Here is a 21,545-nt window from a genome sequence, read left to right on the forward strand (position 1 = left end):
GTTGCGTTTAATTGCTAGAAATGCAAATAAGGGGCTTAACAGACGATGGCGTTTTGGTCCATATTTTTTATTATAGGTTTATCAACAACTAAGTTATAGTAGAAATAAAAGTTAGATTTTAAATCTTTCTAAAAATACTTATTGGTTTAATTTAGAACATAACATATTTCTGTACAATATTTCAATCAAGTCTAGTTATCAGTTTTCTGCGATAAATTCTAACTAAAATCTAAACATTCAAACCTCTTTATAAAGTTTCACATAATATAACATTGTAAAATTTTCCAATAAAAAGTAATGAACAATTATTTTAATTCACATCATTCGGGAAAATTCTGTGCTTTATAATTTATTTCCTATAGAAGTGGAAGCCCAAAACTTCACTCGTTTTACAACTCAATTAAGGAGCTAATTATATGTGGTGTTATTTGAATCTTAATTATTATTTATGTTTGTGAAGTGTTTAGTAATAAAAAAATATATAGTGGTTTTTTAGGAATTTAACGCTTCATATTGAGACATAATAAGTAGTATAAGGTAAGTAAGTAGTACATGATACAAATAGTTTTAGATGTTGGCAGCACTGGTCTTAGCAGACCGCGGACAAAAAAGTCCATCGTCTAGTAAACCCCTAATTTAAACATTTGACTATTTCGAATTGTTTGGTTACCCGTTACAGTGATAAAAATAGACACCTTACAAATTATAAATAAGTTCTTAGTTCATGGATTTAAATTTCTAGTTATAGGATGCATATCATGCATAAATAAAAATTACTTACGGTTATATGTGTCTTCTACTTGCCGTTTTTCGTGTGATGACTCCATTTTCAATATCAAAACAAACTATTATCGTCAGATGCAATCTTGTTTATTAAATTTCTAGACTATTATTGGTAGATATTTATACGTTGAGTTTTTGTGTAGCTAAATCATCGTTTGCGTTGTTCACTCGAAACCGTGACATTCGGCTGTAAATAAATTTGGGAACTGGCCAGTTCTTTTGTCATGACTACTTTGCAATCAGAAGATTGTCAAACTAATGACCTAAACGACTTATTTCCGATGTCTATTGAATCGCTAGCCTTACCATTAGATAATTCGATGCGAATTGTATTTACTGGATATTACAATGGATTTAATATCGAAGTGAGGTCAACTGAGGAAATGGCCTTATTGTATCACATGGGATGTTTCGGCAAGGGGTCCGCGTCGCGGTCCAAACCAAGCTTTAGACAACATGGTGATAATGTGCCACAGATAATGAGGAGGAGACAATATATGAAAAGAAATTATTGGTATAAAAAATTCAGTGAACCTGATGAAATAACAGAATCAGATAAGTTTTTAAAAGAGCTAGATGAGTTGACTGCTAAAATTATATCTGATGGTGAGAAATTAGCGACAGAAGATGTTATAGATTTAGTTTCTAGTGAAGAAGATGATGATGAAATGCAGGGTACAAATAATTCTGTGAACACAGAAACTACATTCCATTCAAATAATAAAGGCGATATTGTTGTGATAGTCCCAAACAGTGATTCTGAAGACGATGACTATTTTGTGAATCTGAAAACAAAATGCTGTATTAATAAAATTAAGATAAGAGAGAAATTAATATTGAGTTTAGAAGAAGCATTTTTCTTAACATATGGCCTTGGTTGCTTAAAAGTTGTTAACAACAACAATATATTAAATATAGAAGATTGTTGGGCACTTTTTACAACAACAGACAAAAGATTTATTCCGAAATATGTTGTTTATCATTATTTTAGGTCCAAGGGATATATTGTTAAACCAGGAATCAAGTTTGGCGGTGATTACTGTAAGATTTACATGTATTGTTGTATATGGAATTAAGGACCATTTAAATGCAATAAATTTTGTATACATTTTTAAACTATTCAAAAAACCTAAAATTACCTATTTTCATACTTCATAATATGAAGAAAAATGATGTGTAATATTTTAAGATTCTTGATTTAAATCCACATAAAAAGAAATACTATTATTAATTCTTTGTTTGAATAAAAGGTTGCATGAAGATATACTAAATGCTCCAATATGAATCTCATTTGTTAGCTAATGTATTTAAGAATTACAGGGTGAAATAAAGTAAATATTTGTTTCAGTGCTATACAAAGACGGTCCTGGAATCAACCATGCAGATTACATAGTAGTTGTAAAACATGAGAATATACACAATGATTGGACCTCTGTTCTTGGACATGTCAGAATGGCTAATAGTACTGTAAAGGTATTATGGAGATTACTTATTTTATAAGCAGTACTGTGCAAAACTCTTTACAGAATGTATGTATATTTGCTTTTGGAAACACTTGGAAACAGGCAGCGTAGTTACTGCTTTATCAGCCATATCAATGATGTAGGGCCTCTCTGCCCATTTGCAAAAATGCTAAACTTAAGAGGGCACCAAATATTAGGACTTTTATTTTAGTTCATCACTATTAAAAGCATAGTGTTACGAACATGTGAAAACTATTGGCAGCGTGATAGGAACTCGTCTCCCTAACAAAATTTGATATGGGAGCCCTCTATGTCTAAGCGGCGATAGCCTAGTTCGTTGTGGAATGGACTGCCGAGATGAATGTCCACATATTCCAATCCCAAGGGCACACACCTTTGACTTTTCTAAAAAAATATGTGTGTATTCTTTGTGAATTATTGCTTGCTTTTATGGTGAGGAAACCTGCATACTTGAGAAATTCTCTATAGGAATTTTCGAGGGTGAGTGAAGTCTACCAATCCGCACTAGGCCAGCGTGGTGGACTAAGGCCTCATCCCTCTCAGTAGTAGAGGAGGCCTGTACCCAACAGTGGGACAGTATACAATACAGGGCTGACCTTATTATATTATGTCAGGCTAACCCACTGTCAGATGATATACTGAATTATAATTATTGCATTGACTGCAGCAACAAAACAAACTACCTATCAGTGTAGCCACCATGCACTGAGGTGTTGTTCTGCACTGGCACTTGGTGGTGCATTATGAGTGTGTGAGACAGTGTTCAAACATGTCAGATGAGTGCCAGCCGCACCCACATGCCCAAATTAACACAACTGTTATGTGAACCACAGTCTGTGTTAAATTAAAAGCTTTTTATCGATGTATAAATTTTTTGTGTAACTATTTAAATGTTTGGATTAAATGTTTTCAGGAAGTGTTAATAGCTGAAGTAACAAAATCATGTGAATCCATTAAACTCCCAGAAGAACTTAGTTCCTATAGTGTTCGAGAAATACTTTTAACAAGGAACATTCCAGTTACAATAAACAATGATGATTAATATTTTTATTATGTAACACAATAACTAATAAGTAAACTAAAAATAAATTATTTTGAATAGGCTCAAGCTCTTTTGATTGGTTTTCTGACACCAGTTCTTCTAAATTCACTTCTTTCTTTTAAATATTGTTCAGTACACAGGTCCTTAAATTCTTGATTTTGATACCAACTTGATAAACAATCTTTGAGGGCTGAGTTTTGGGGTCTACACTTAACTACCATTAAAAGGGAAGCATCTTTGCAACACTTTTCAAATTCCGCCACTTCTTGGGTGCATTTTTCAGTTTTCGCTTTCTCTCTTATAAGCTTCGGTATAACAACTTCCACTTCTACCTTTCTTAGACTCCGATCATCAGGATCTCCTAAAATAAAGTTGGACGTTACAACACATTTATGGTTTAAAAATATATCAGTATATACTTTTTTTCGTGTTATAGGATTGATAACGAGAAACTAATCACCTAAACCGTGTGGTCCAGCCGCAAATTTCGGCGGTAAGACAGTTTTCGCTTCAGCCATCCCTGTTTGTTTTTTAAGTAATTGTTTTTGTTTTTACTTATAAAGTCATAGATTTATCGAAAAATTCTATTACAATTACAATTTATTATAACCGCAAAGTGCCAATTCGCTTGACATTGAAGATCAACCAGTGTTACCAACTATTAAAGAGAATCCAGTTGTCAAAATTATTATCTCGGTAAGAAAACTCCTAAAATTTCTAATTTTGCTTGGAAAAACCTTTAAAAGTTTTGTTCTGACATTTCAAATGTAAATGTGTATTATGTAAAATACTTTTGGGAGACGGAACATACACGGCAGTCAGAGGAAGCACTAGTTGCGTCTCTGCCTTCAATATCGGGAATAGAAGCCGTGAATGTGTGTCTGTGTGAAAAATACTTAAATTGTAGTTGATTGTATGTTATTCTACCATTTAAAAACAAATAAACCAGATCTAACGTATTTTTAATTTATAATCTTTGCATACACAAAGTAAATAGTCGGGACAGAAAGTAGTTGACACTTGTTTTAAAATCAGGTAAATATTAGGCTTCTGAAATTCTCCCTAAATTCAGGGGAAATACCCCCAAGTTTCCCCAGGGTACCCCCCTGTATCCAACGTTAAGTTTTGATCAATTGTTAGTAACTAGTATCAAAGAAAGCAGACATAAAAAAAGGGTTAATGACTTTTTGTTTTGTATCCGCTATTATTATTGTTTGAAATTGGCCAAATTGGCGTATTGACGGATAGGTACATAAACGATGGAAGCCATAATATAAAAGAAGAGGTAGAAATATTGGGAATGTACCACAGATTACACAAAAAGGCTTCAACCTCAGAACAATGACAAGCTTGTTGTCATTGTTCTGAGGGCTTCAAGGACACATGTACTACATGGAGTTCCAATCGATTTTTAACACGAGTTTTACGTAATCGATTCACTTCCATAAAACATCACTATACTGTTATACTCTTTGTTCATGATACTGCATTTTCGACGTGTGCTGTCATCTTGTCAAATCAAAAATAATTCTCATTTTGTATTTTCGCCGAAGCATAAATTTGTGCAAAAATATTTAAAGTTAAATGACTATTAGGTGTTTGTGAGTATACATGAGTTTTATAAAAGTAGTTACTAATACCGTAAGGTGATTGAAAGTATTTAAAGGAAGCATGCGAACGTATCATCTTTATAACGCTCGTGCCTTGTTTCAGCGTGTAGAAGTTTACTATCGTCATGGATCGTCTCTTGCGTCTCGGTGGAGGTATGTCAGGACTGTCGCAGGCGCCCCCGCCTACTGACGCTCCCGCGGTGGATACTGCGGAGCAAGTGTACATATCGTCCCTGGCGCTTCTAAAAATGTTGAAACATGGTCGGGCTGGAGTACCTATGGAAGTCATGGGCCTTATGTTGGGTAAACATCTTTTGTCACTTATCTGAATGCATTCAACAATTTCACCATTGATTAAAGTCGTCGTTAGATTCCATAAAACAAATCATAAAATGCTTATCATTCAACAATGTATTAATTTTTTCATGTACATATTTTATTGAGTTCTTTGTTGTATATCTCCTAACAATACGGCTATTATTATATGATGTAATTGCGGCTTGAAATGCTTTTTCTTTATATTAACATTTCTCATCTGAACAGACCAAAGATGTGGCCTAAAATGTTTTTAATAAGGGCATCAATATTATGTTTCTAGGGGAGTTTGTGGATGATTACACAGTCCGTGTGATTGATGTGTTTGCGATGCCACAGACCGGTACTGGTGTGTCAGTAGAGGCTGTGGACCCAGTATTCCAGGCCAAGATGTTGGACATGCTGAAGCAAACTGGACGCCCTGAAATGGTTGTCGGATGGTAGGGTGTTTTATGTTTTAGTTGTTTTTCATTGTGTATTTGACCCTCTATTTCAAGTAATTTTATTTAGTCATGGTATAGGTCATATTTATATTCACTATTTCAAAACCTTGAGGGCAAATTAAACATTGTCTACATAGGTTCTAATATTAAAAATCTTTAATCTGACATGGGAATTAAATTCAAAACTGTTAATCCAAGTTAAAGTTTAAATTATTAAGAAGAGCCAAGTAAATGGTATACAATCAAGTTGCATTGATGTTAAGATGATTTATGTGGTTTTATATTTTAGCCTGGTATAGCGACTTGTCATAATTTTAAAATTTTTATACTATTTTACAGTAAAAATAGTACATGCATTCATGAACAAAGTTTGACATATAATCTGCTTAATGCTATTTCAATTTATTCAGGTTCAAATGATACTAATCTTATTACTAAATCATCCACTAATAAATTTTAATCAATGAATTTATTGCAGGTATCACTCACATCCTGGGTTTGGCTGCTGGTTATCAGGAGTGGATATTAACACACAACAATCATTTGAAGCACTCTCTGAAAGAGCTGTGGCTGTTGTGGTTGATCCCATCCAGTCCGTTAAAGGGAAAGTGGTCATTGATGCATTCCGTCTCATTAATCCAAATATGATGGTTCTTGGACAGGAGCCTAGGCAGACTACGTCTAACTTGGGTCATCTACAGAAACCATCTGTGCAAGCCCTCATCCATGGACTGAACCGTCATTACTATTCCATCAGTATAAATTACAGGAAGAATGAACTGGAGCAAAAAATGCTACTCAATCTCCATAAGAAATCATGGATGGATGGTCTCACTCTGTCAGATTACAAAGAACACTGCTCAATCAATGAGACCACCGTCACTGACATGCTAGAGTTAGCCAAGAATTACAATAAGGCACTAGAGGATGAGGAGAAGATGACCCCAGAACAGCTAGCCATTAAAAATGTGGGCAAACAAGACCCCAAGAGGCATTTAGAAGAGAAAGTTGATATCCTGATGTCAAATAACATTGTCCAGTGTCTAGGAGCCATGCTGGACACCATGGTATTCAAATGATCTTGTCAATGACATTTTATATAATTGTTTTAAGGCTATAGTAAAGTGGTAAATGAATGAATCCAGTTGTACAAGTCTTCATTAATTGTATTGAAATATATACATTATGTACTAATTTACTTAATTGTACTGAATCCAAAATAAAACAGTTTTTTTGATAAATACATTTTTACTGTATTATAGAATAAGAATGGTAATAATTAATAGAACAGTCTCTGTGGTGCTATCTGATTTCGTATGTCAATCAATCTTTTCTCAATGTTTGGGTAATGATTCAAATTGGCAAAATCGATGTCGAACATTGGTTTTATGTTTACTTGCGATTCAACTATTTCTCGTATTATCCGTTTCACTTTGATGAAAGCCTCTTCTGGATCATCCATATAAACCTTACACACAGAATTTCATTAGACTACCACAATTACTTAAAGCAAAAGATAGTTTACTCTAGAAATATTCATTCAAAATGGGGGTTATTCTTTTTCTTTGTCGCATCGTTTCGAAGCAAGATATTTTTAGCGGCACTGGTCTCTAATGAACCAATTAAAATAAAAGAATGAAATCCATATAAAGTAAACAATCTGGCCTAAACTTAAAGATATAAACCTACCGAATCCCAGAACATCCCCGGAGATTTGCGATGTATTTCTTCATAATCATCTCTTATAGTCGTAGAGTCGGATTCGGTGGATGTCTAGAAAGGGTGTCGATTTAATTTTAAGTATCTCAACATTTACTTAGTTCATTATAATAGCAAAACAACATTACTTTATGGTAGTAATCCATTTGTTGTATGATGGAATCTGGACTGTCTATTTTTGTGTCGAGCCGATTTACTGTATCAGCTGTGGAAATATAATTAGTTAAAATTATCATTTACACTAAATGATAGAAAACAACGATATTATATGGAACCACAATTCTTATGGATAAAGCTGCTAGTCATTAGGTACTACTAGATTCTTTGTTGCTTTGGGAAGTAACGGATAATAAATTATATTGGATAGCGACTATTATGTTAGGTATAATAATATTTAAAAACCTACCAAAACTTTTATAGTACACTAGAAATATATTATGAAAAACAATAGGTATTGCTCATGTGAGAAACCTTTCTTGTTGAAAAATCCCGTAAATCACAAGCGATCCATATCGCCATTTCTATGATGCCAGGCGTTATATACTTAAAAAATAAAAAATTATGCTATTTCCTAGTGGAGCGAATTGGCGAAACAAGAAGCAGCGTACAAGACATGGTCTATCCTTGTGCCATATTTCATTTAAATCCATTCAGCTGTTGCTACATTCACTTCTAAGCTCTTAACAACCATCCAAACATTTTAAAAACATTAATGTTATTAATAAGAACTAATAAATTTGAGATAGTAAGAATCATAAATATCAAGTCCATATTCTTTTTTGCTAGTACGGAAAACTAAATTGTGTTTCATAATGAGTACTATTCTTAGGCAGGTAGCATGATATAATCTCTAGAATTTAACATACTTATACGTTTCCCACCATTTTAAGATCACCTACTATATTGTAAAGTAGTTAGATATTATAATAAAAACACACTAAGTGATGAGGTCGCGACGTCGCTACTTTGCACCAATCCAGTCTCGGTGAGGAACGCCAGCCAGAGGTCTTGGTCGTCCAGAGATCCGCCAGAGCCTAGCCTTGACAACCCACGTGGCCACGGGATTCTTGTACTGATAGATCGTATCGCCTTTGATTTTTCTCCTGAGTATAAATAGCAAGCACTCGCTTTATATAAAGTTTTTGTTGTTCGGAGCCAAGGATACAAGTGCTATAGTGCTGTTGTTATTTTGGGAAAAGATTACCTACTTAACTTATATGTTAATCAAAGATTTTTCTAACCACAGGCATACTAGGGAGGAGAAGGATTTTAATATAATAATATTTTTAAAAAGTCAAATAATAACATAAGGACTTTAAAAAATGTAAACCTAGCTACTTTGCAACTTCATTTTTCACTTAATATAAGTACTTACCTACTTATCTATCAGGCTACAACTTTTGCTGTAAGAATTCAACTGTATTACCATCTTTCTCTGCTCGAGGTTCAATCAGCATTCCTAAGGGATCTTGATTTTCTCCGTCGTTATCTTGAGATGTAAATGTCACCGATTTCGATGACTTCGAACCATCCGGTGCGACGGAAAAACCTGTGCAGTAAAAAATATTTAAATTATTGCTTGATCATGTATTTAAAAAATAAAATGTGCTACGATTTTAATTTCTTTTACAAATTATTAAAACAACTTTCGAGGTAAGCCAGAAGACAATGGATTATTTAAGTTTTGTTTTATGTTTGTTCATTCATTTCTGTTTGTTGACCCAGAAAGTTGTAACTTAGTGCGACTTGTGGGCTAACAGGACATAATGTACACAAAAATTTGTCTTTTTTGTTTGTCAACGGTTTGTGGGCCAAGAAAAATCTATCTATTCATAAATAAAGTTATAAATGTCTAATACTATCTCAGAGAATATGGTAATGTTTTACCTTTCCAAGTAGAAGACGCGTATCTACTAAAATCAACGCTCTTGGGATGAGAGAAGCTTGAATGTTTATCTTGTTTTGTTTTAGATTGACGGCCATCATTGGATCTGTGTATAGAAATAAGATCAGATTAACATTTCTTTTTAAGTTTCACAATATTTTTGTTTTTGTATACATTTAGATGTGAACGTACCATCCAAAGTAATTAAACAAAGTGTAACACGTTGACGAAGAAAAAGACGACTAAACAATTCGATACCCTATAAGCAAACCCCTTTATCTCATTATTAATATTTAGAGTTTAGCTATAGACTAATTCGAGAAAATGCTTTAATAAATCTTAAGCCGATAGATATTAAGGTTCCCCAAGGGGCCATCAGTCCACTTCTATTAGTCCACCGATTATTTTATAATCTTTATTTTCCTAGTTATATGATACAGACATAAAACTGTTTTTATTACTTAGGTACCCTAAATAAATTATTACTTTTAAAGTTTTCAAGGTTTAACACGAGAATTAGTCAAATCCAAAATTAAATAAGCCATATCATACTTCTTGGCCTGATTACGCTCTTGATATGAATTTTGTCCATTTGCGTAGCTTACGTATTCATCAGTGCCCTGCGACTCTTTGTATAGAGAATACAAACTAGGCTCCATTTGGCTGTTTTTGTCTTGAGACCGCTTACAAGCTTCTTCTAAAGATGTTGCGCTCTGCGAAATGGGAATATTTATTTTCCACTTGCAATAAGCACGGTTTTTCTAAATATGCATTTATTTTATTACATTATGGCGAACTTTCGAACTACGATATTTTTTTGTGTGTATATAAATTTGAAGTCACGAATTGGAAAGAAGGTTACATCGCTTGTATTTTCATAATTTATAAGCCCGTATATTAATTAGGTAAATTATTTTTCCTGATTGTAGTGGGGTTTAGTCGGTTTCTCTTTCTATTGTTTGCTCTTATTTTAGTTATAAAACACATTTAATTAAACTTACAACAAAAGGAATTATTATCATCCTATTTTATTTTGGGTGTTCCTTCTGCATTTTCGGAGTTTATAGATGAAACTACGATATTTTTCATATCTGATATTATGATAGGTACGAAATCAAACGCAAAATAGCGGCTAGAATTAAACCATGAATACAAAATTTTCGTTGAGCAAACAATAAAAATAATGAAGAATAGATAAACCTTAACATAACATTTTGTATTCGAAGTTTATTGAGTACGCTGTAACGTATGGTGGGTTTTCAGTTTATACATAACTAGGAGTTACTCGCGGCTCCGCCAACGAGATACATTGCCTGAAATAAGAGCCCCATTACGTACATTTCCGGGATAATTTACCTTTTCTCGTAAAGAAAGTACCTTATTACTACCGTCCAGCCTTCACGGGGGATGACTGAGCGGTTATTTTGGGTTCACCGTGGCTTTCGACCCGACGCGACGTTGCGTCGCGTTCCCCAGCGAGATAGTAAACGTCGTGCGACCTCTTGGCCCAGTCCCTAACGCTATATTTTCTCCACTACCTTCTCTCGTTGTGTACACCTACCTCTTTAGTCTCTGCAACACCTAAAGGTTGACTGGTAGAGAATGCCTTCGGCATTAAGTCCGCCTTTATACTCTTTGTATATAAAGTGTAATAAATAAATAAATATATACACTCAGCGCACGGCAGACTAATTAAAACTCCGCAGTGACTATCTTCGGCGTATTAGGGACGGCGGCGAGCTTTATCGGACTAGTGTCAATGTTGTGTTGTCTGCAATCGCCCCTGAGCAGTGTTGCCTGGTGCGTCCCGTTTCTTGCTCTATGTGGAGGCTCAAAAGCCCTCGCACACCAAAGAAAGCACTCGGCGTCGACTGCAGCATGCGGCCTACCTTCCGCGCAGCCGTCCGTCTCGTGGAAGATAATTTACCTAGGTGTATTTTGTTCCAGTTCTATGTATCTCTTTGCTAAATTTCTCAAAACACTTTTAGCAATTTCTGTGTTTACTTCTAACAAATAATCAAATATCTTCATAAGTTTCTTCATCTGAGATTAATATATTATCGATAATTTCTTAGGAAATAAGAGATGTAGGTACTTATTAATAGTACGGCATCATGAAACAATTTTATTCTCCCATTCATGATGTACTAGATATCTACTCACTGTGGGAATCACTGAGAGGGGACGGGTTAGCGTAATGGCACACCATTCCAACTTATTTATGGAGTTCGGGAAATGTTACCGCCTTCCCGGATCTTCGAAACTATGTACTAGGTAACCATTGGCTTTTACACAGCATCAAGTACGGTGAAATGGGATATGCAGGACTGAAGAATCAAAAAGAAACGAAACTTGAAGCGAATACATACTGAAGCTAATAGCGTTAAAATATTAACTCCCTTAGCAAAGTCTCGAACTGCTTGCCGAGCATCGCTGTCCATCATGAGCGAACATTCAGACTCTATCATGAACTCACTTTGTTCCTTCTCTTCTGGTAAAGACTAAAAAATAAAAAAAACAAAATTATTTTTTCCGTAGCTTCACGAAAAATTAGACTCACATATACCTATTGTTATAGATAGGTCTATATCTAGTCCCCTTATTTATTTTAATATTACTAAGTATATGATAACAAAACACTTTAAAAATGCAGATTTCTGATATTTGTTATGTAAACTAATTGGATAGAAGAAAGAAATCCCGCTTTAGTAGGACCAGCGAGTAAAAGAATATCCACGACATTAAAACGGCATACACAATAAAAGAATTATAAAGCGAACAATGTAGAATTTATAATATTCTGAGTTTCTCCTGTGTGCTTTAGAAAATGCATGTTCCCGTGTTGTACTGTATGCGACTTTAGGATATTACCAAGAGTATCTCATTAAGTATTCCAGTGATAATAATACGGCCGGAAAGAAGAACTTGCAGCGTCGACCTTTCCAATGGGGTTTCTAAAGATATTCTTCGCTGATTAGCCATATTACGAGCCCTGATAAAAGTAAATCCATAAATAGATAAGTTTGAAACTAATTAAGACTACGCTTAGGGTTGAAAAAGCTTAAACTATGTCTTTGAGTAATAGTTGTAGTCCCATAATGGCCGGATTCAGATTGATGGTTATATTGACAAAAACTATTATAATAGAGCAAATAAATATTTTTCATCCATATGAGTTTTTCATAGCCAATTTAAATGATGGCGTAGTTAATGTCTAGTCTCATAACTGACTTCAATATCGTATTAATACAGCTTTTCATTAGTGTTAAAAGGATAATCGTCGAACTTCATTAACGCGTACTTTTTTCTGTACTGTTGTCTTTGAGCTAAAGCCTTTTTATCTTCGCACGAAGCCAGAATCAAATATGGCCGACGTCCGCGTAATTTTAGCATCAAAGCTCCGAGTAAATCCATGCTTACAATCTTCACTTTGCCGTCCTTTATGAAAGCTTCTTCGCGGCCTGCAAATGTAAATACAATGCAATGTTAAAAATGAACCTAATTCTTCATTTATTTATTTCTTATCTTACTCTTACTTATATTATAAATGCAAAAGTTTGTGAATATGTTTGGATGTTCGCAGTTTATACGCAAAATAAGCTGAACAGATTTGGATGAAATTTGGCACTCGGGTAGATCGTGTTCTGGATTAACGCATATGTTACTTTTTATCCCGGTAACTTGATCCCATGGGGAGTAATGAATTTTTAATCTCATTTACATAGATGGCGCGGTCGTCGTACAGTGTTTTAGGGACTTTTGTAACAGGAATTGTTTGGTATAATATGTATTAACATTATTTTTGATACATATATTTTAGGCTCGCTTGGTGAAATGTTTTACTAATATCTGAAGTGTTGGTATCTACTTTAACATTGTATAAACATTCGTACATTGTGGTCATCAGCCTATGTCAATTGTAATATACATTGTGGACATCAGCCTATGTGAAATTTACTCAACATTATAAAATTTGGTGCAAATCGCGCCCAGTCCATTAAACAAGATCCTACTATTGTCCATAGCTATATAGCTACCTAGAGTAACACGTACCTACAGGAGACGAACTGCGTAACCCGCCTACTTACTGAGACAAGATATTTATAAGGACTGCACAGCCAATTTCTTAGTTCTGAATGGAGGAGAAGGTATCTCGATAGGACATTTTGTATGGATCTTTATACAGAAGTTGGTATAAAAATATATTTTATGTCGTCGCCAGATGTCGTTAGCTGGCTAATACAGTTTAAACTTCTACTTTGAAGCTACGTGCATTCTTGTAAAGCGTATGGTTGTTAAGTTCTTAATTAATTTAAAAAATCTACAATCCAAATTAAAAGTCAACGACTTTTGACGTCAATTTGCTCATAAACCACTACATGAAGAAATTAAAAATTTGTCAGAATTCACCTGTAAATTATTTTATTAACCTGATTTATATAAGTCAGCTATTGAAGTCTAGAATAGCTTGTGGAGTCGAAGAATATACTGCGAATCTCGTTGAAAAGATATTGTAGCGTTTCTTCAGGTTAGCGAAAAGCTAATGATAGCTATTGTGTCGAAATTGTATGTGTCGTTTGAAAAATGTACCTTCGATCTTTACACGATATTTATAAAACTTTTACGGAACCTACGCCAACTGCGCTCATGCATATAGAAAAATAACATCTAATTTGTACGTTTGTGATTCTGTTTGTAGTGGGAGTCCCTATTATCTAGAACTACTCAACCGTTTCTGCAAATTGTTTCAAACCTATTGTTGATTCACAATGTAGTAGCTAGGTAATACTGGTGGTATTTTATTGTGATTTCAAAATGTATTCAATTGTCTAGTTCTTTATAATTTATAGCTTCAGCTCTCAGTTCTGACTGCGTAATTATTTTTAGTCAGAAATAAAAAGGCTTCCGTGAAAAACCTTTGTAAGTTGATTTGAACTCGGATTTAAGACTACGTAACAACAAAACTGCTATTAATGAAGAGATGTTGTATTATATAGAAAAACGTCCTTTAGGTATAAAATAATTTACCTAAATAGTACGACTCCATACAAAGTTACTATTTCATTGTAACTTGTAGATAGTATTCTACACCTCTCGTAAAAAATTCAATAAAAATTTAAAAGGAATACCCTAATGTTATTACTTAGCCCATAAGATTCGCCATCCATTTCGCAGTAGGTGAGTAACTCTCCAGCGAGTAGCATATCATCGAACTTGCTTCTGGTTATTTCCCTGTAGTGGCCTGGGTAGTGGTAGGGTGCGGTCGTGTGTTGGCAGGCAAGTGCTATGTTTGCCCTACATTCACTTGCAAGACGACGGGCCAAAGTACCTATAACAACAATGTGTGTAATTTATATACCTTGTAGATACACCAAAAGAAGGGATCTACATATTGTTGAGCTTTCGTTGCTAAATAACAGACTTCTATGTAAGTTCATACATTTTTGTATACAAAAAGTATTCCATAGTAATCTATCCTCCTATATCAGTCTATGGTCATATATTAATTTTACTAAATAGAAACATAAAAAATCTATGCAAAAAATTATATAGATATTAGATATACGATGTACATATCACACAATCAATAGTAACCACACTATTTACTGAGCAGTCTGTTGTTAAAGTAGCTCGTGTAGACAGCGTATTTACCTTTGCCGACGGCTTCGTATCCCACAAGAACCACTATGGGCACTTCAGTGCTATCAGCTGGCGGAATGTGCGGGGAAACACGAGCCCTCGACAGTTGTTCAATGTACAACAAACGCAGGAGTCGGCGAGTCGCAAAAGTGTTCACGTCTGGGTTCATATCCATTTTTGAAGTTCGCTTTAATTAAATACGGACTTGGCAATTATTTGAAAAGAATAGCTTTGTTTTCACTATTGACAATTTTTGTTGTGTATTAATATTTTCGGAAGAAGGTTCATAGGGTTTTGTAGTTTTTTTGTTAGCTCATTTAAATTGCTTCGAAGATATTATGTGTTTTGTAATATAAGATGCGTCTAGTATTTTAAATGATGCAGAATTGTAGGTAGATGCGATAACAATATTGTAAGTACATAACAAAAAATATTTAGTTTATATTGCTCTTAGTTACTTGTACCTTTAACATAAAGATCTCGCATGACTATCGACCGTAATCGCAAGCGGTACAAAATCTGTGACTGTGTCGCAATATCTACATAAATCAACATTTGAGTTACCCACAAAGAGAAGAGAGGCTGGTCTCGACGCATTGCCATCCTTAGAATGTACACAACATGGCTTGGTAATGCAGAGTTGTTTCCACTATTTAAACAACATTTGCTAAATACGATTAATTTGTTTCGTGTCCTTTTCTAAACTTACAATACGTCAGAAATAATAGCTACCTGCTCTACTGGATCTAGTTGTTCAGCATCCAAACACATCAAGATAGGAAACGTATTGATTATAACGTCTTTGTATCCAGGCGTTGAACAAATAGGATTGGCACGCAAGTCTAATACGATCAGCCGTCGCATTTGCCGCATGTACACTGCAAGTTCTAGGAGCATGCTCAGACGGTTGTTTCTAGCGTGCAACTCCCTCAATCTACAAGTTTAAACTATTACAGAAACTATTAGAATATTTCCAAATTAATGTGGTGTTGTGGGCGCTTGATCCCGACACGTTAATTGAGTTTCAGTTGTGTGTCGCGGCTTTAGAGGGAATTAATACCTAAAAATGTGTTTAGAGCGTTATTTTATAAATATTTTGAGAATATTTTATTTACGGAAGTAAAAGCATATTTTGTTAAACAGCTACACAGAATATTTTGAGTGGTGTTCCTGATTATAATTAATTGAGCTCAAAATGCTTTACCTTGTGCATCCCGAAAACATTCTTAAAGAAACGAGGTTATTTTCATTTAAATTGAGATACTCAAGATGAAGTAAAGTCCAAAGTCCAGAGCATGAATTAAATTCGAAGCTTGAAATGTTATTGTATGACACGTCCAACCAAAGTAGACGCAAGTGGTTCAAATTCTCTAGGCGTTGGATATGATTGAACGATAGGTCCAAGCGTCGTAAGTACCTTGAAAGTGGTAATTTTAAAAGTAAAAAATACGTTGGTCTGTATTTATAAAATAAAAAAAGAATTAGGCATTCGTATAAAATTTTAGTCTACATTGTATCTTATTTACCTTCAAGTACCAGGTACAAAATTTAGAGGAGTTAATTAAAATGTGCTATGTATCTTTATGTTTGACAAAACTATCAGTAGATATATCTACTGATAGTTTTGTCAAACATAAAGATATTATAATTACAAATTATATTATACTATACTATACTATATTTACAAATCTTCATATGAAGATCCATGTCAATTACAGGAGCTATTGTGTTTTTAAATCTATATTTTATTACTGCAATACAACTACATGTTTCAAAATAAAACCTCAAATTTTCAAGCCCGCTAATACACTTGATGTTGTTATGCGATAAGTCAAGTATAGTGATAGACCAGAATAAACTCAGATCCCTTATTCTCTTCACCGAATTGAATTTATAATGGACTTCCGTCAAAAACCATTGAGCTGTAAATTGTGTTGGTGATGAATTTCTAATTGTCCATTATTAGGTACTTAAGCAATATAAAAAAAAAAAACACTTACGATTAGGGTATTCCAAAACTGTGCTTAGCCTGTTAAAGGCCACGGATAGAAACTGCAAGTACGGTAAGTGAGTTAACACGCTTATGTCCGTCAACAAGTTTGATGATAAATCCAAATATACCAAATACTTGTAGTGTTGTAATACGTCGATATTGATCAAGTGCTGTAATTCATAAACGTTAGCCAATCGACAAATATATAAAATAAAATTACCAGAATCACGGAACATCCCTCGAGGATGCTCGAGCAACATTTATTACGATAAAATGTATTGAAGCCAACCTTTGAGGAAAGATCCAATTTTATATAAACGAAGTCGCCCAATATCGGAGTACGTTTCAAATAAGAGAGACATGGAGTGACCGCGTCTCGAGTGAGCACCCCGCCCACGAGCTCCGGAACATCTTGAATGTCGCGGATCCGGACTACAGGAGAGTACACGTCCGAGTACAACTCCGGGAATATGTAAAAACACCCCCACAACTGGTCCTCGTTCATTAGAGGAGTCACATTAATGGGAAACTAAAAAAACATCAACTTATGACACAAAAAAGTTTATAAATAATATTCTAAAGAGTCAATTCACGTCTTAGAAATCACAGTTTAGGGTAAAATAAACTATAACAAAAGCTAAAATATTTTTACCTCTGGGAAATACCAACAGTGGCGAGTGGTGAAATGTGACCCTACTCAAAGGACGTACATGCGTCAAATTGGTCAGTGGTCCCCGTTGGTCCGTCGCTACTTTTTAACTTAACATCGTCTCGAAAGATGTTTACCGGCCCCTAACGGCATGTGTTCTAAATATTAAAAGCGCCGTAGGTTGGTTGACGAAAATATTTCATATAAAGTTTTCATGAATATTTCATATAAAATTAGACTCAAGTTTACCTTTGCTAAGTTAAGAAGAATTTAATAACGTTTATTTATCGTGTCTTAGAAAGGAACCCCGTTCCTTCAGTAAATGTTAATTAAATATATTGTCACGAGGAAATGCAGCCGGTTTTTGACTACCTTTGCCCAGACATTCATTATAATATAAAATTGAGATTTAAAGCGAAAAGGAGAATTGTTTTAATTTAAATTGTTCTTCTAAGAATTGTCACGGAATATCCGGAATGGCTACAAATTAATCGACGTTTTATAGCCTTGTATTTACTTGAGGCGTAAAATCGGCTCACTTGTTCGGCGAACAAATCCTCTTCACTTTTATTACGCAGTTCTGAGGGAACAAAATACTGTATTGAATATTCTTTTGCAGGCAAACCAATGCTGCGTCGTCTTAGTATGCTTTGACCTGAAAAATATTAAAATGCGATAGGAATTTGTGTCAGCGGGAACGAAATCGCTACTGCTCTTTGTTTCAGTAAAATGTTGCAAAACTTGAATTCTATGTTGGCAGATTTTTAGCGATCGGAATTCCAAATATGTTTAAAAGGCTGCTAAGGCCCACTATAGCGGTGGTATGGCATGTAAGATTATTAAATAGACGAATATTTTGTAGAGAAAATAGTTTTAACGATATTTATACGCAATTAAACAATGTTTACCGCGTATTTTAATGTTTCATTCATTTATTACAATAGTAGGTGTTGCTCGCGGCTCCACTCGCCTGAATGATATTAAATGCAAGTTATTGTATGCTTTTCTGTGGTAAAAATGGCGTATAAGTCAATTAAGGGCATGATATATCTGTGCCTAAATTGAATTTAAATCTTTTAGCGTATTCTGCGTTTCCTTTTATCAAACATTCCAAAATATTCTTTTTAGATCAATAATTTGTCGATTATATTTATTAAAAAATGCTGTCCAAATTGGAAGCGGGTAGCTTCCATCTGAGTCTGGAAATGTTTAGGGGAAGCCCGTGTTCAGCAATGGGTATCCTAAAGCTGATGACGATGTAGCTAAAAATTTCAAGGTAATTAAATTATACATAAATACCTGAAGTAATAACGTCCAAGGGCTGTGTAGATAAGTAGTTGATCCTGGACACTTCAGCCCACATGCGAAGAATGCTTCCGATCCGCAGTCCACTGTAGGTGCCAACTGAAGTCCCCTTCTGACTTTCTTCATTTATATTAGAATTAGGTTTATCTTCTGGCGCGAGAGGCCTGATCTTCATTTCTATAGATTGTTTGCTGCTCATATTTGAACTATGAAGTTTATCTCTCGTAATTTTATAGCACTTTTTCAAAGAGAATATAATCACTACGTTTTACACTATTTTGGCACTTTGTTTTATTTCATTTATCAAAGTAAACGTCATATTCGATTTTTTTTTTGGCATAACATTGTTTTACGTTTAATGAAAAAGTTTAAAGATTTTGAATGCAAAATCATAAAAAGCAATATATGAAACGATACCTATTTAAAATAATTATATATTAGACAATTCGCATTGAATGCTTCTATTGAATGTACGCAAAGAATTGTCTTACCTGGGTTCCCAGGTCGGACAATACTTCACTTTGATACTTCATGTATAATTTTCTAATACGATATCTATCTATGATTGACTTTGGATACAGCAAGGAGTTGACCAATAATATCTGCAATATGCGTGACACCATCGCTGACCCCACGTTAAGATGAGATTTATCTCAGAGAAGAGGTTTTTTTATTTATTTTCTTCGAATAGAAGAGGAATATAAAACTTGACACAAAAATAACGATTTAAAGATATATAGTGATGTAAGGCATCTATGGCTAGATTTGTCTCATTTTATTATAAAACTGTACGCATAATGTGTGGTGTACACAGTAGTAACAGAATTGTGGCTACGCTTAGTAAAGAAATGAGATAACGAATTCATGCTTTTGTTTTGCGATCTCTTTTGAGGGAACAAACATTTTTGATTTTTGTTGCAACCGTCTCTGCTTTCACATAATTGCAGGGGCTTTTCGAATATCTCTTATAGTCCATTGAAAAGTTACATTTGGGGTTGCGTTTTTTAGAGGACGCAATTTTATTTTTTAGAAGTGTAGGGGGGGTCAGTGTAAAGCTACAGCCAAGTTTGTGGGGTCGCCACCCTTGTCCCACGGCCGCCATCTTGGTTGAAATGGTTTTACGATGTATCTCTTAAACTATTTATCTGACAAAAAATTATAAACATTTTTGTTGCAAATTAAATTCTCTACAACTTTGGTCCAGTAACTTTTGTCGTAGAACTATAAATAAAAAGTTATAAGCAAAAATGTTAAGCAATTGCTTCATCTGTCCCAAAGCGATTCAGGATCCAAGTAATTCGCGTACAAGCCGACAACCGCGGGTTTGTGTTGTACGTATTATGAACCTTATAAACACACGTTTTGATGACGTTGCAATGGACATTGCTTAACATTGAATTTTTAACATTTTCGCTTATAACTTTTTATTTATAGTTCTACGACAAAAGTTACTAGACCAAAGTTGTAGAGAATTTAATTTGCAACAAAAATGTTTATAATTTTTTTGTCAGATAAATAGTTTAAGAGATACATCGTAAAACCATTTCAAACCAAGATGGCGGCCGTGGGACAAGGGTGGCGACCCCACAAACTTGGTTTTAGCTTAACACTGACCCCCCCTACACTTCTAAAAAATAAAATTGCGTCCTCTAAAAAACGCAAGGTAAGGCCTAAAAAATGTAACATTTCAATGGACTATTAGTCATTTTGTTACTATGTATAAGTTGACATTTAAAAGCATTACTGAGTTTGCTTTGTTTAGTAGACAAAATTGAGCTGTCAAAATCTGTCATATGTTGTGCCTTAAGATATCGTTTGAGATGTTGCTAATATCTGTATATTAAATAGCGACAACCTCCAAATGCTGAGTTTAATTTGACAGTGTCTCAGCTAATATCGCCCTTTAGAGCGAAACTGAGTTGCATCTATTAATACTGCCTAATGACATGTTTAAGATCCTGTTTACGGTAGTCGATATCCGGGCGGACACAAATACTCAACCATAATCTAAGTAATGATCACCGCTTGAATACACTCACAATAGCAGCTAAGTCTGTTCTGGTGTTTTCATATCTATACTAATATATAAAATTTGAAGAGTTCGTTTATTTGTTTGAATGTGCTAATCTCAGGAACAATTAAACCGATTTCGAATTATTCGCCCGTAGAAAGCTACATTACTTTTCAATGCTATATGTATCTTTTATTCCGGGAAATATACAGCGAGACTTTTATTCCGGAAAAACTTTATAATGTGAGCGGAACTGCGAGCAAAAGCTTGTCGTAGATAAAGTGACTTTCACAGTTATTAGTATGTATATAAATTAATTTCAATTAAGGGATCCTTAAATGTGTCGTATAATATTTAATTATACAGTGTACCTACCTAATTTATTCAAGTAATACTTAGCAAAATTTCCTTATTCGGTAGGTAGGGATTTGTGGTCGGCTAACCCGGCAAGTTATAACTTGCGCCATCTACGCTACAAGCCTCAACTTTATTAGGGTGTAACGTTATTTTATTGGATAGTTACGTTGGGGTATTGATAAGTTTAACTAAGTTGGAAAAGAATAACTTTAATGCTTCTTGATTCGGAATTCGGAGAAATAAAGATGATTATTCGGCACCTTAAGAAATGGCAATTATAAATATACATTTATAATGTTTTTATGTTCT

The 21,545-nt window shown here is 34.4% G+C and overlaps 4 protein-coding genes across 8 annotated transcripts; 2 read left to right on the forward strand and 2 right to left on the reverse strand.

The window, feature by feature from the left end:
* Nucleotides 1-588: 588 nt before the first annotated feature.
* On the forward strand, nt 589-3,370 carry LOC115455796 (tRNA-splicing endonuclease subunit SEN2). The gene is made up of 3 exons (XM_030184520.2): nt 589-1,824; nt 2,132-2,256; nt 3,181-3,370. The coding sequence occupies exons 1-3, from the start codon at nt 1,008-1,010 to the stop codon at nt 3,307-3,309; spliced, it is 1,071 nt and encodes a 356-aa protein (XP_030040380.1). The 5' UTR covers nt 589-1,007; the 3' UTR covers nt 3,310-3,370.
* LOC115455798 (COX assembly mitochondrial protein homolog) lies at nt 3,300-3,984 on the reverse strand. The gene is made up of 2 exons (XM_030184521.2): nt 3,770-3,984; nt 3,300-3,670 (listed from the first exon to the last, which is right to left on the reverse strand). The coding sequence occupies exons 1-2, from the start codon at nt 3,825-3,827 to the stop codon at nt 3,372-3,374; spliced, it is 357 nt and encodes a 118-aa protein (XP_030040381.1). The 5' UTR covers nt 3,828-3,984; the 3' UTR covers nt 3,300-3,371.
* Nucleotides 3,985-4,660: 676 nt separating this feature from the next.
* Nucleotides 4,661-6,918, forward strand: LOC115455844 (26S proteasome non-ATPase regulatory subunit 14). Its single transcript, XM_030184589.2, has 4 exons — nt 4,661-4,910; nt 5,023-5,222; nt 5,518-5,674; nt 6,156-6,918. Exons 2-4 carry the CDS (start codon nt 5,045-5,047, stop codon nt 6,754-6,756), a joined length of 936 nt encoding a protein of 311 aa, XP_030040449.1. The 5' UTR covers nt 4,661-4,910; nt 5,023-5,044; the 3' UTR covers nt 6,757-6,918.
* On the reverse strand, nt 6,912-19,436 carry LOC115455843 (leucine-rich repeat and guanylate kinase domain-containing protein). Of its 5 annotated transcripts, XM_030184585.2 has the most exons (21): nt 19,360-19,436; nt 18,863-19,285; nt 18,103-18,218; nt 17,204-17,443; nt 16,922-17,084; nt 16,705-16,843; nt 16,126-16,338; nt 15,654-15,855; nt 15,490-15,570; nt 14,934-15,108; nt 14,425-14,610; nt 12,583-12,742; nt 12,153-12,273; nt 11,651-11,782; nt 9,834-9,994; nt 9,284-9,387; nt 8,823-8,945; nt 8,335-8,499; nt 7,525-7,601; nt 7,367-7,450; nt 6,912-7,145 (listed from the first exon to the last, which is right to left on the reverse strand). In XM_030184585.2, exons 2-21 carry the CDS (start codon nt 19,065-19,067, stop codon nt 6,957-6,959), a joined length of 3,036 nt encoding a protein of 1,011 aa, XP_030040445.1. In that variant the 5' UTR covers nt 19,068-19,285; nt 19,360-19,436; the 3' UTR covers nt 6,912-6,956. The 5 variants fall into 5 exon arrangements, with proteins under 5 accessions (XP_030040445.1, XP_037293118.1, XP_030040446.1 ...); XM_037437221.1 differs by having other exon boundaries at nt 18,863-19,406; XM_030184586.2 differs by lacking the exon at nt 15,490-15,570 and having other exon boundaries at nt 18,863-19,406.
* Nucleotides 19,437-21,545: the final 2,109 nt, after the last annotated feature.

Source organism: Manduca sexta, chromosome 10 (genome assembly GCF_014839805.1).
Source record: "Manduca sexta isolate Smith_Timp_Sample1 chromosome 10, JHU_Msex_v1.0, whole genome shotgun sequence".
NCBI lineage: Eukaryota > Metazoa > Arthropoda > Insecta > Lepidoptera > Sphingidae > Manduca > Manduca sexta.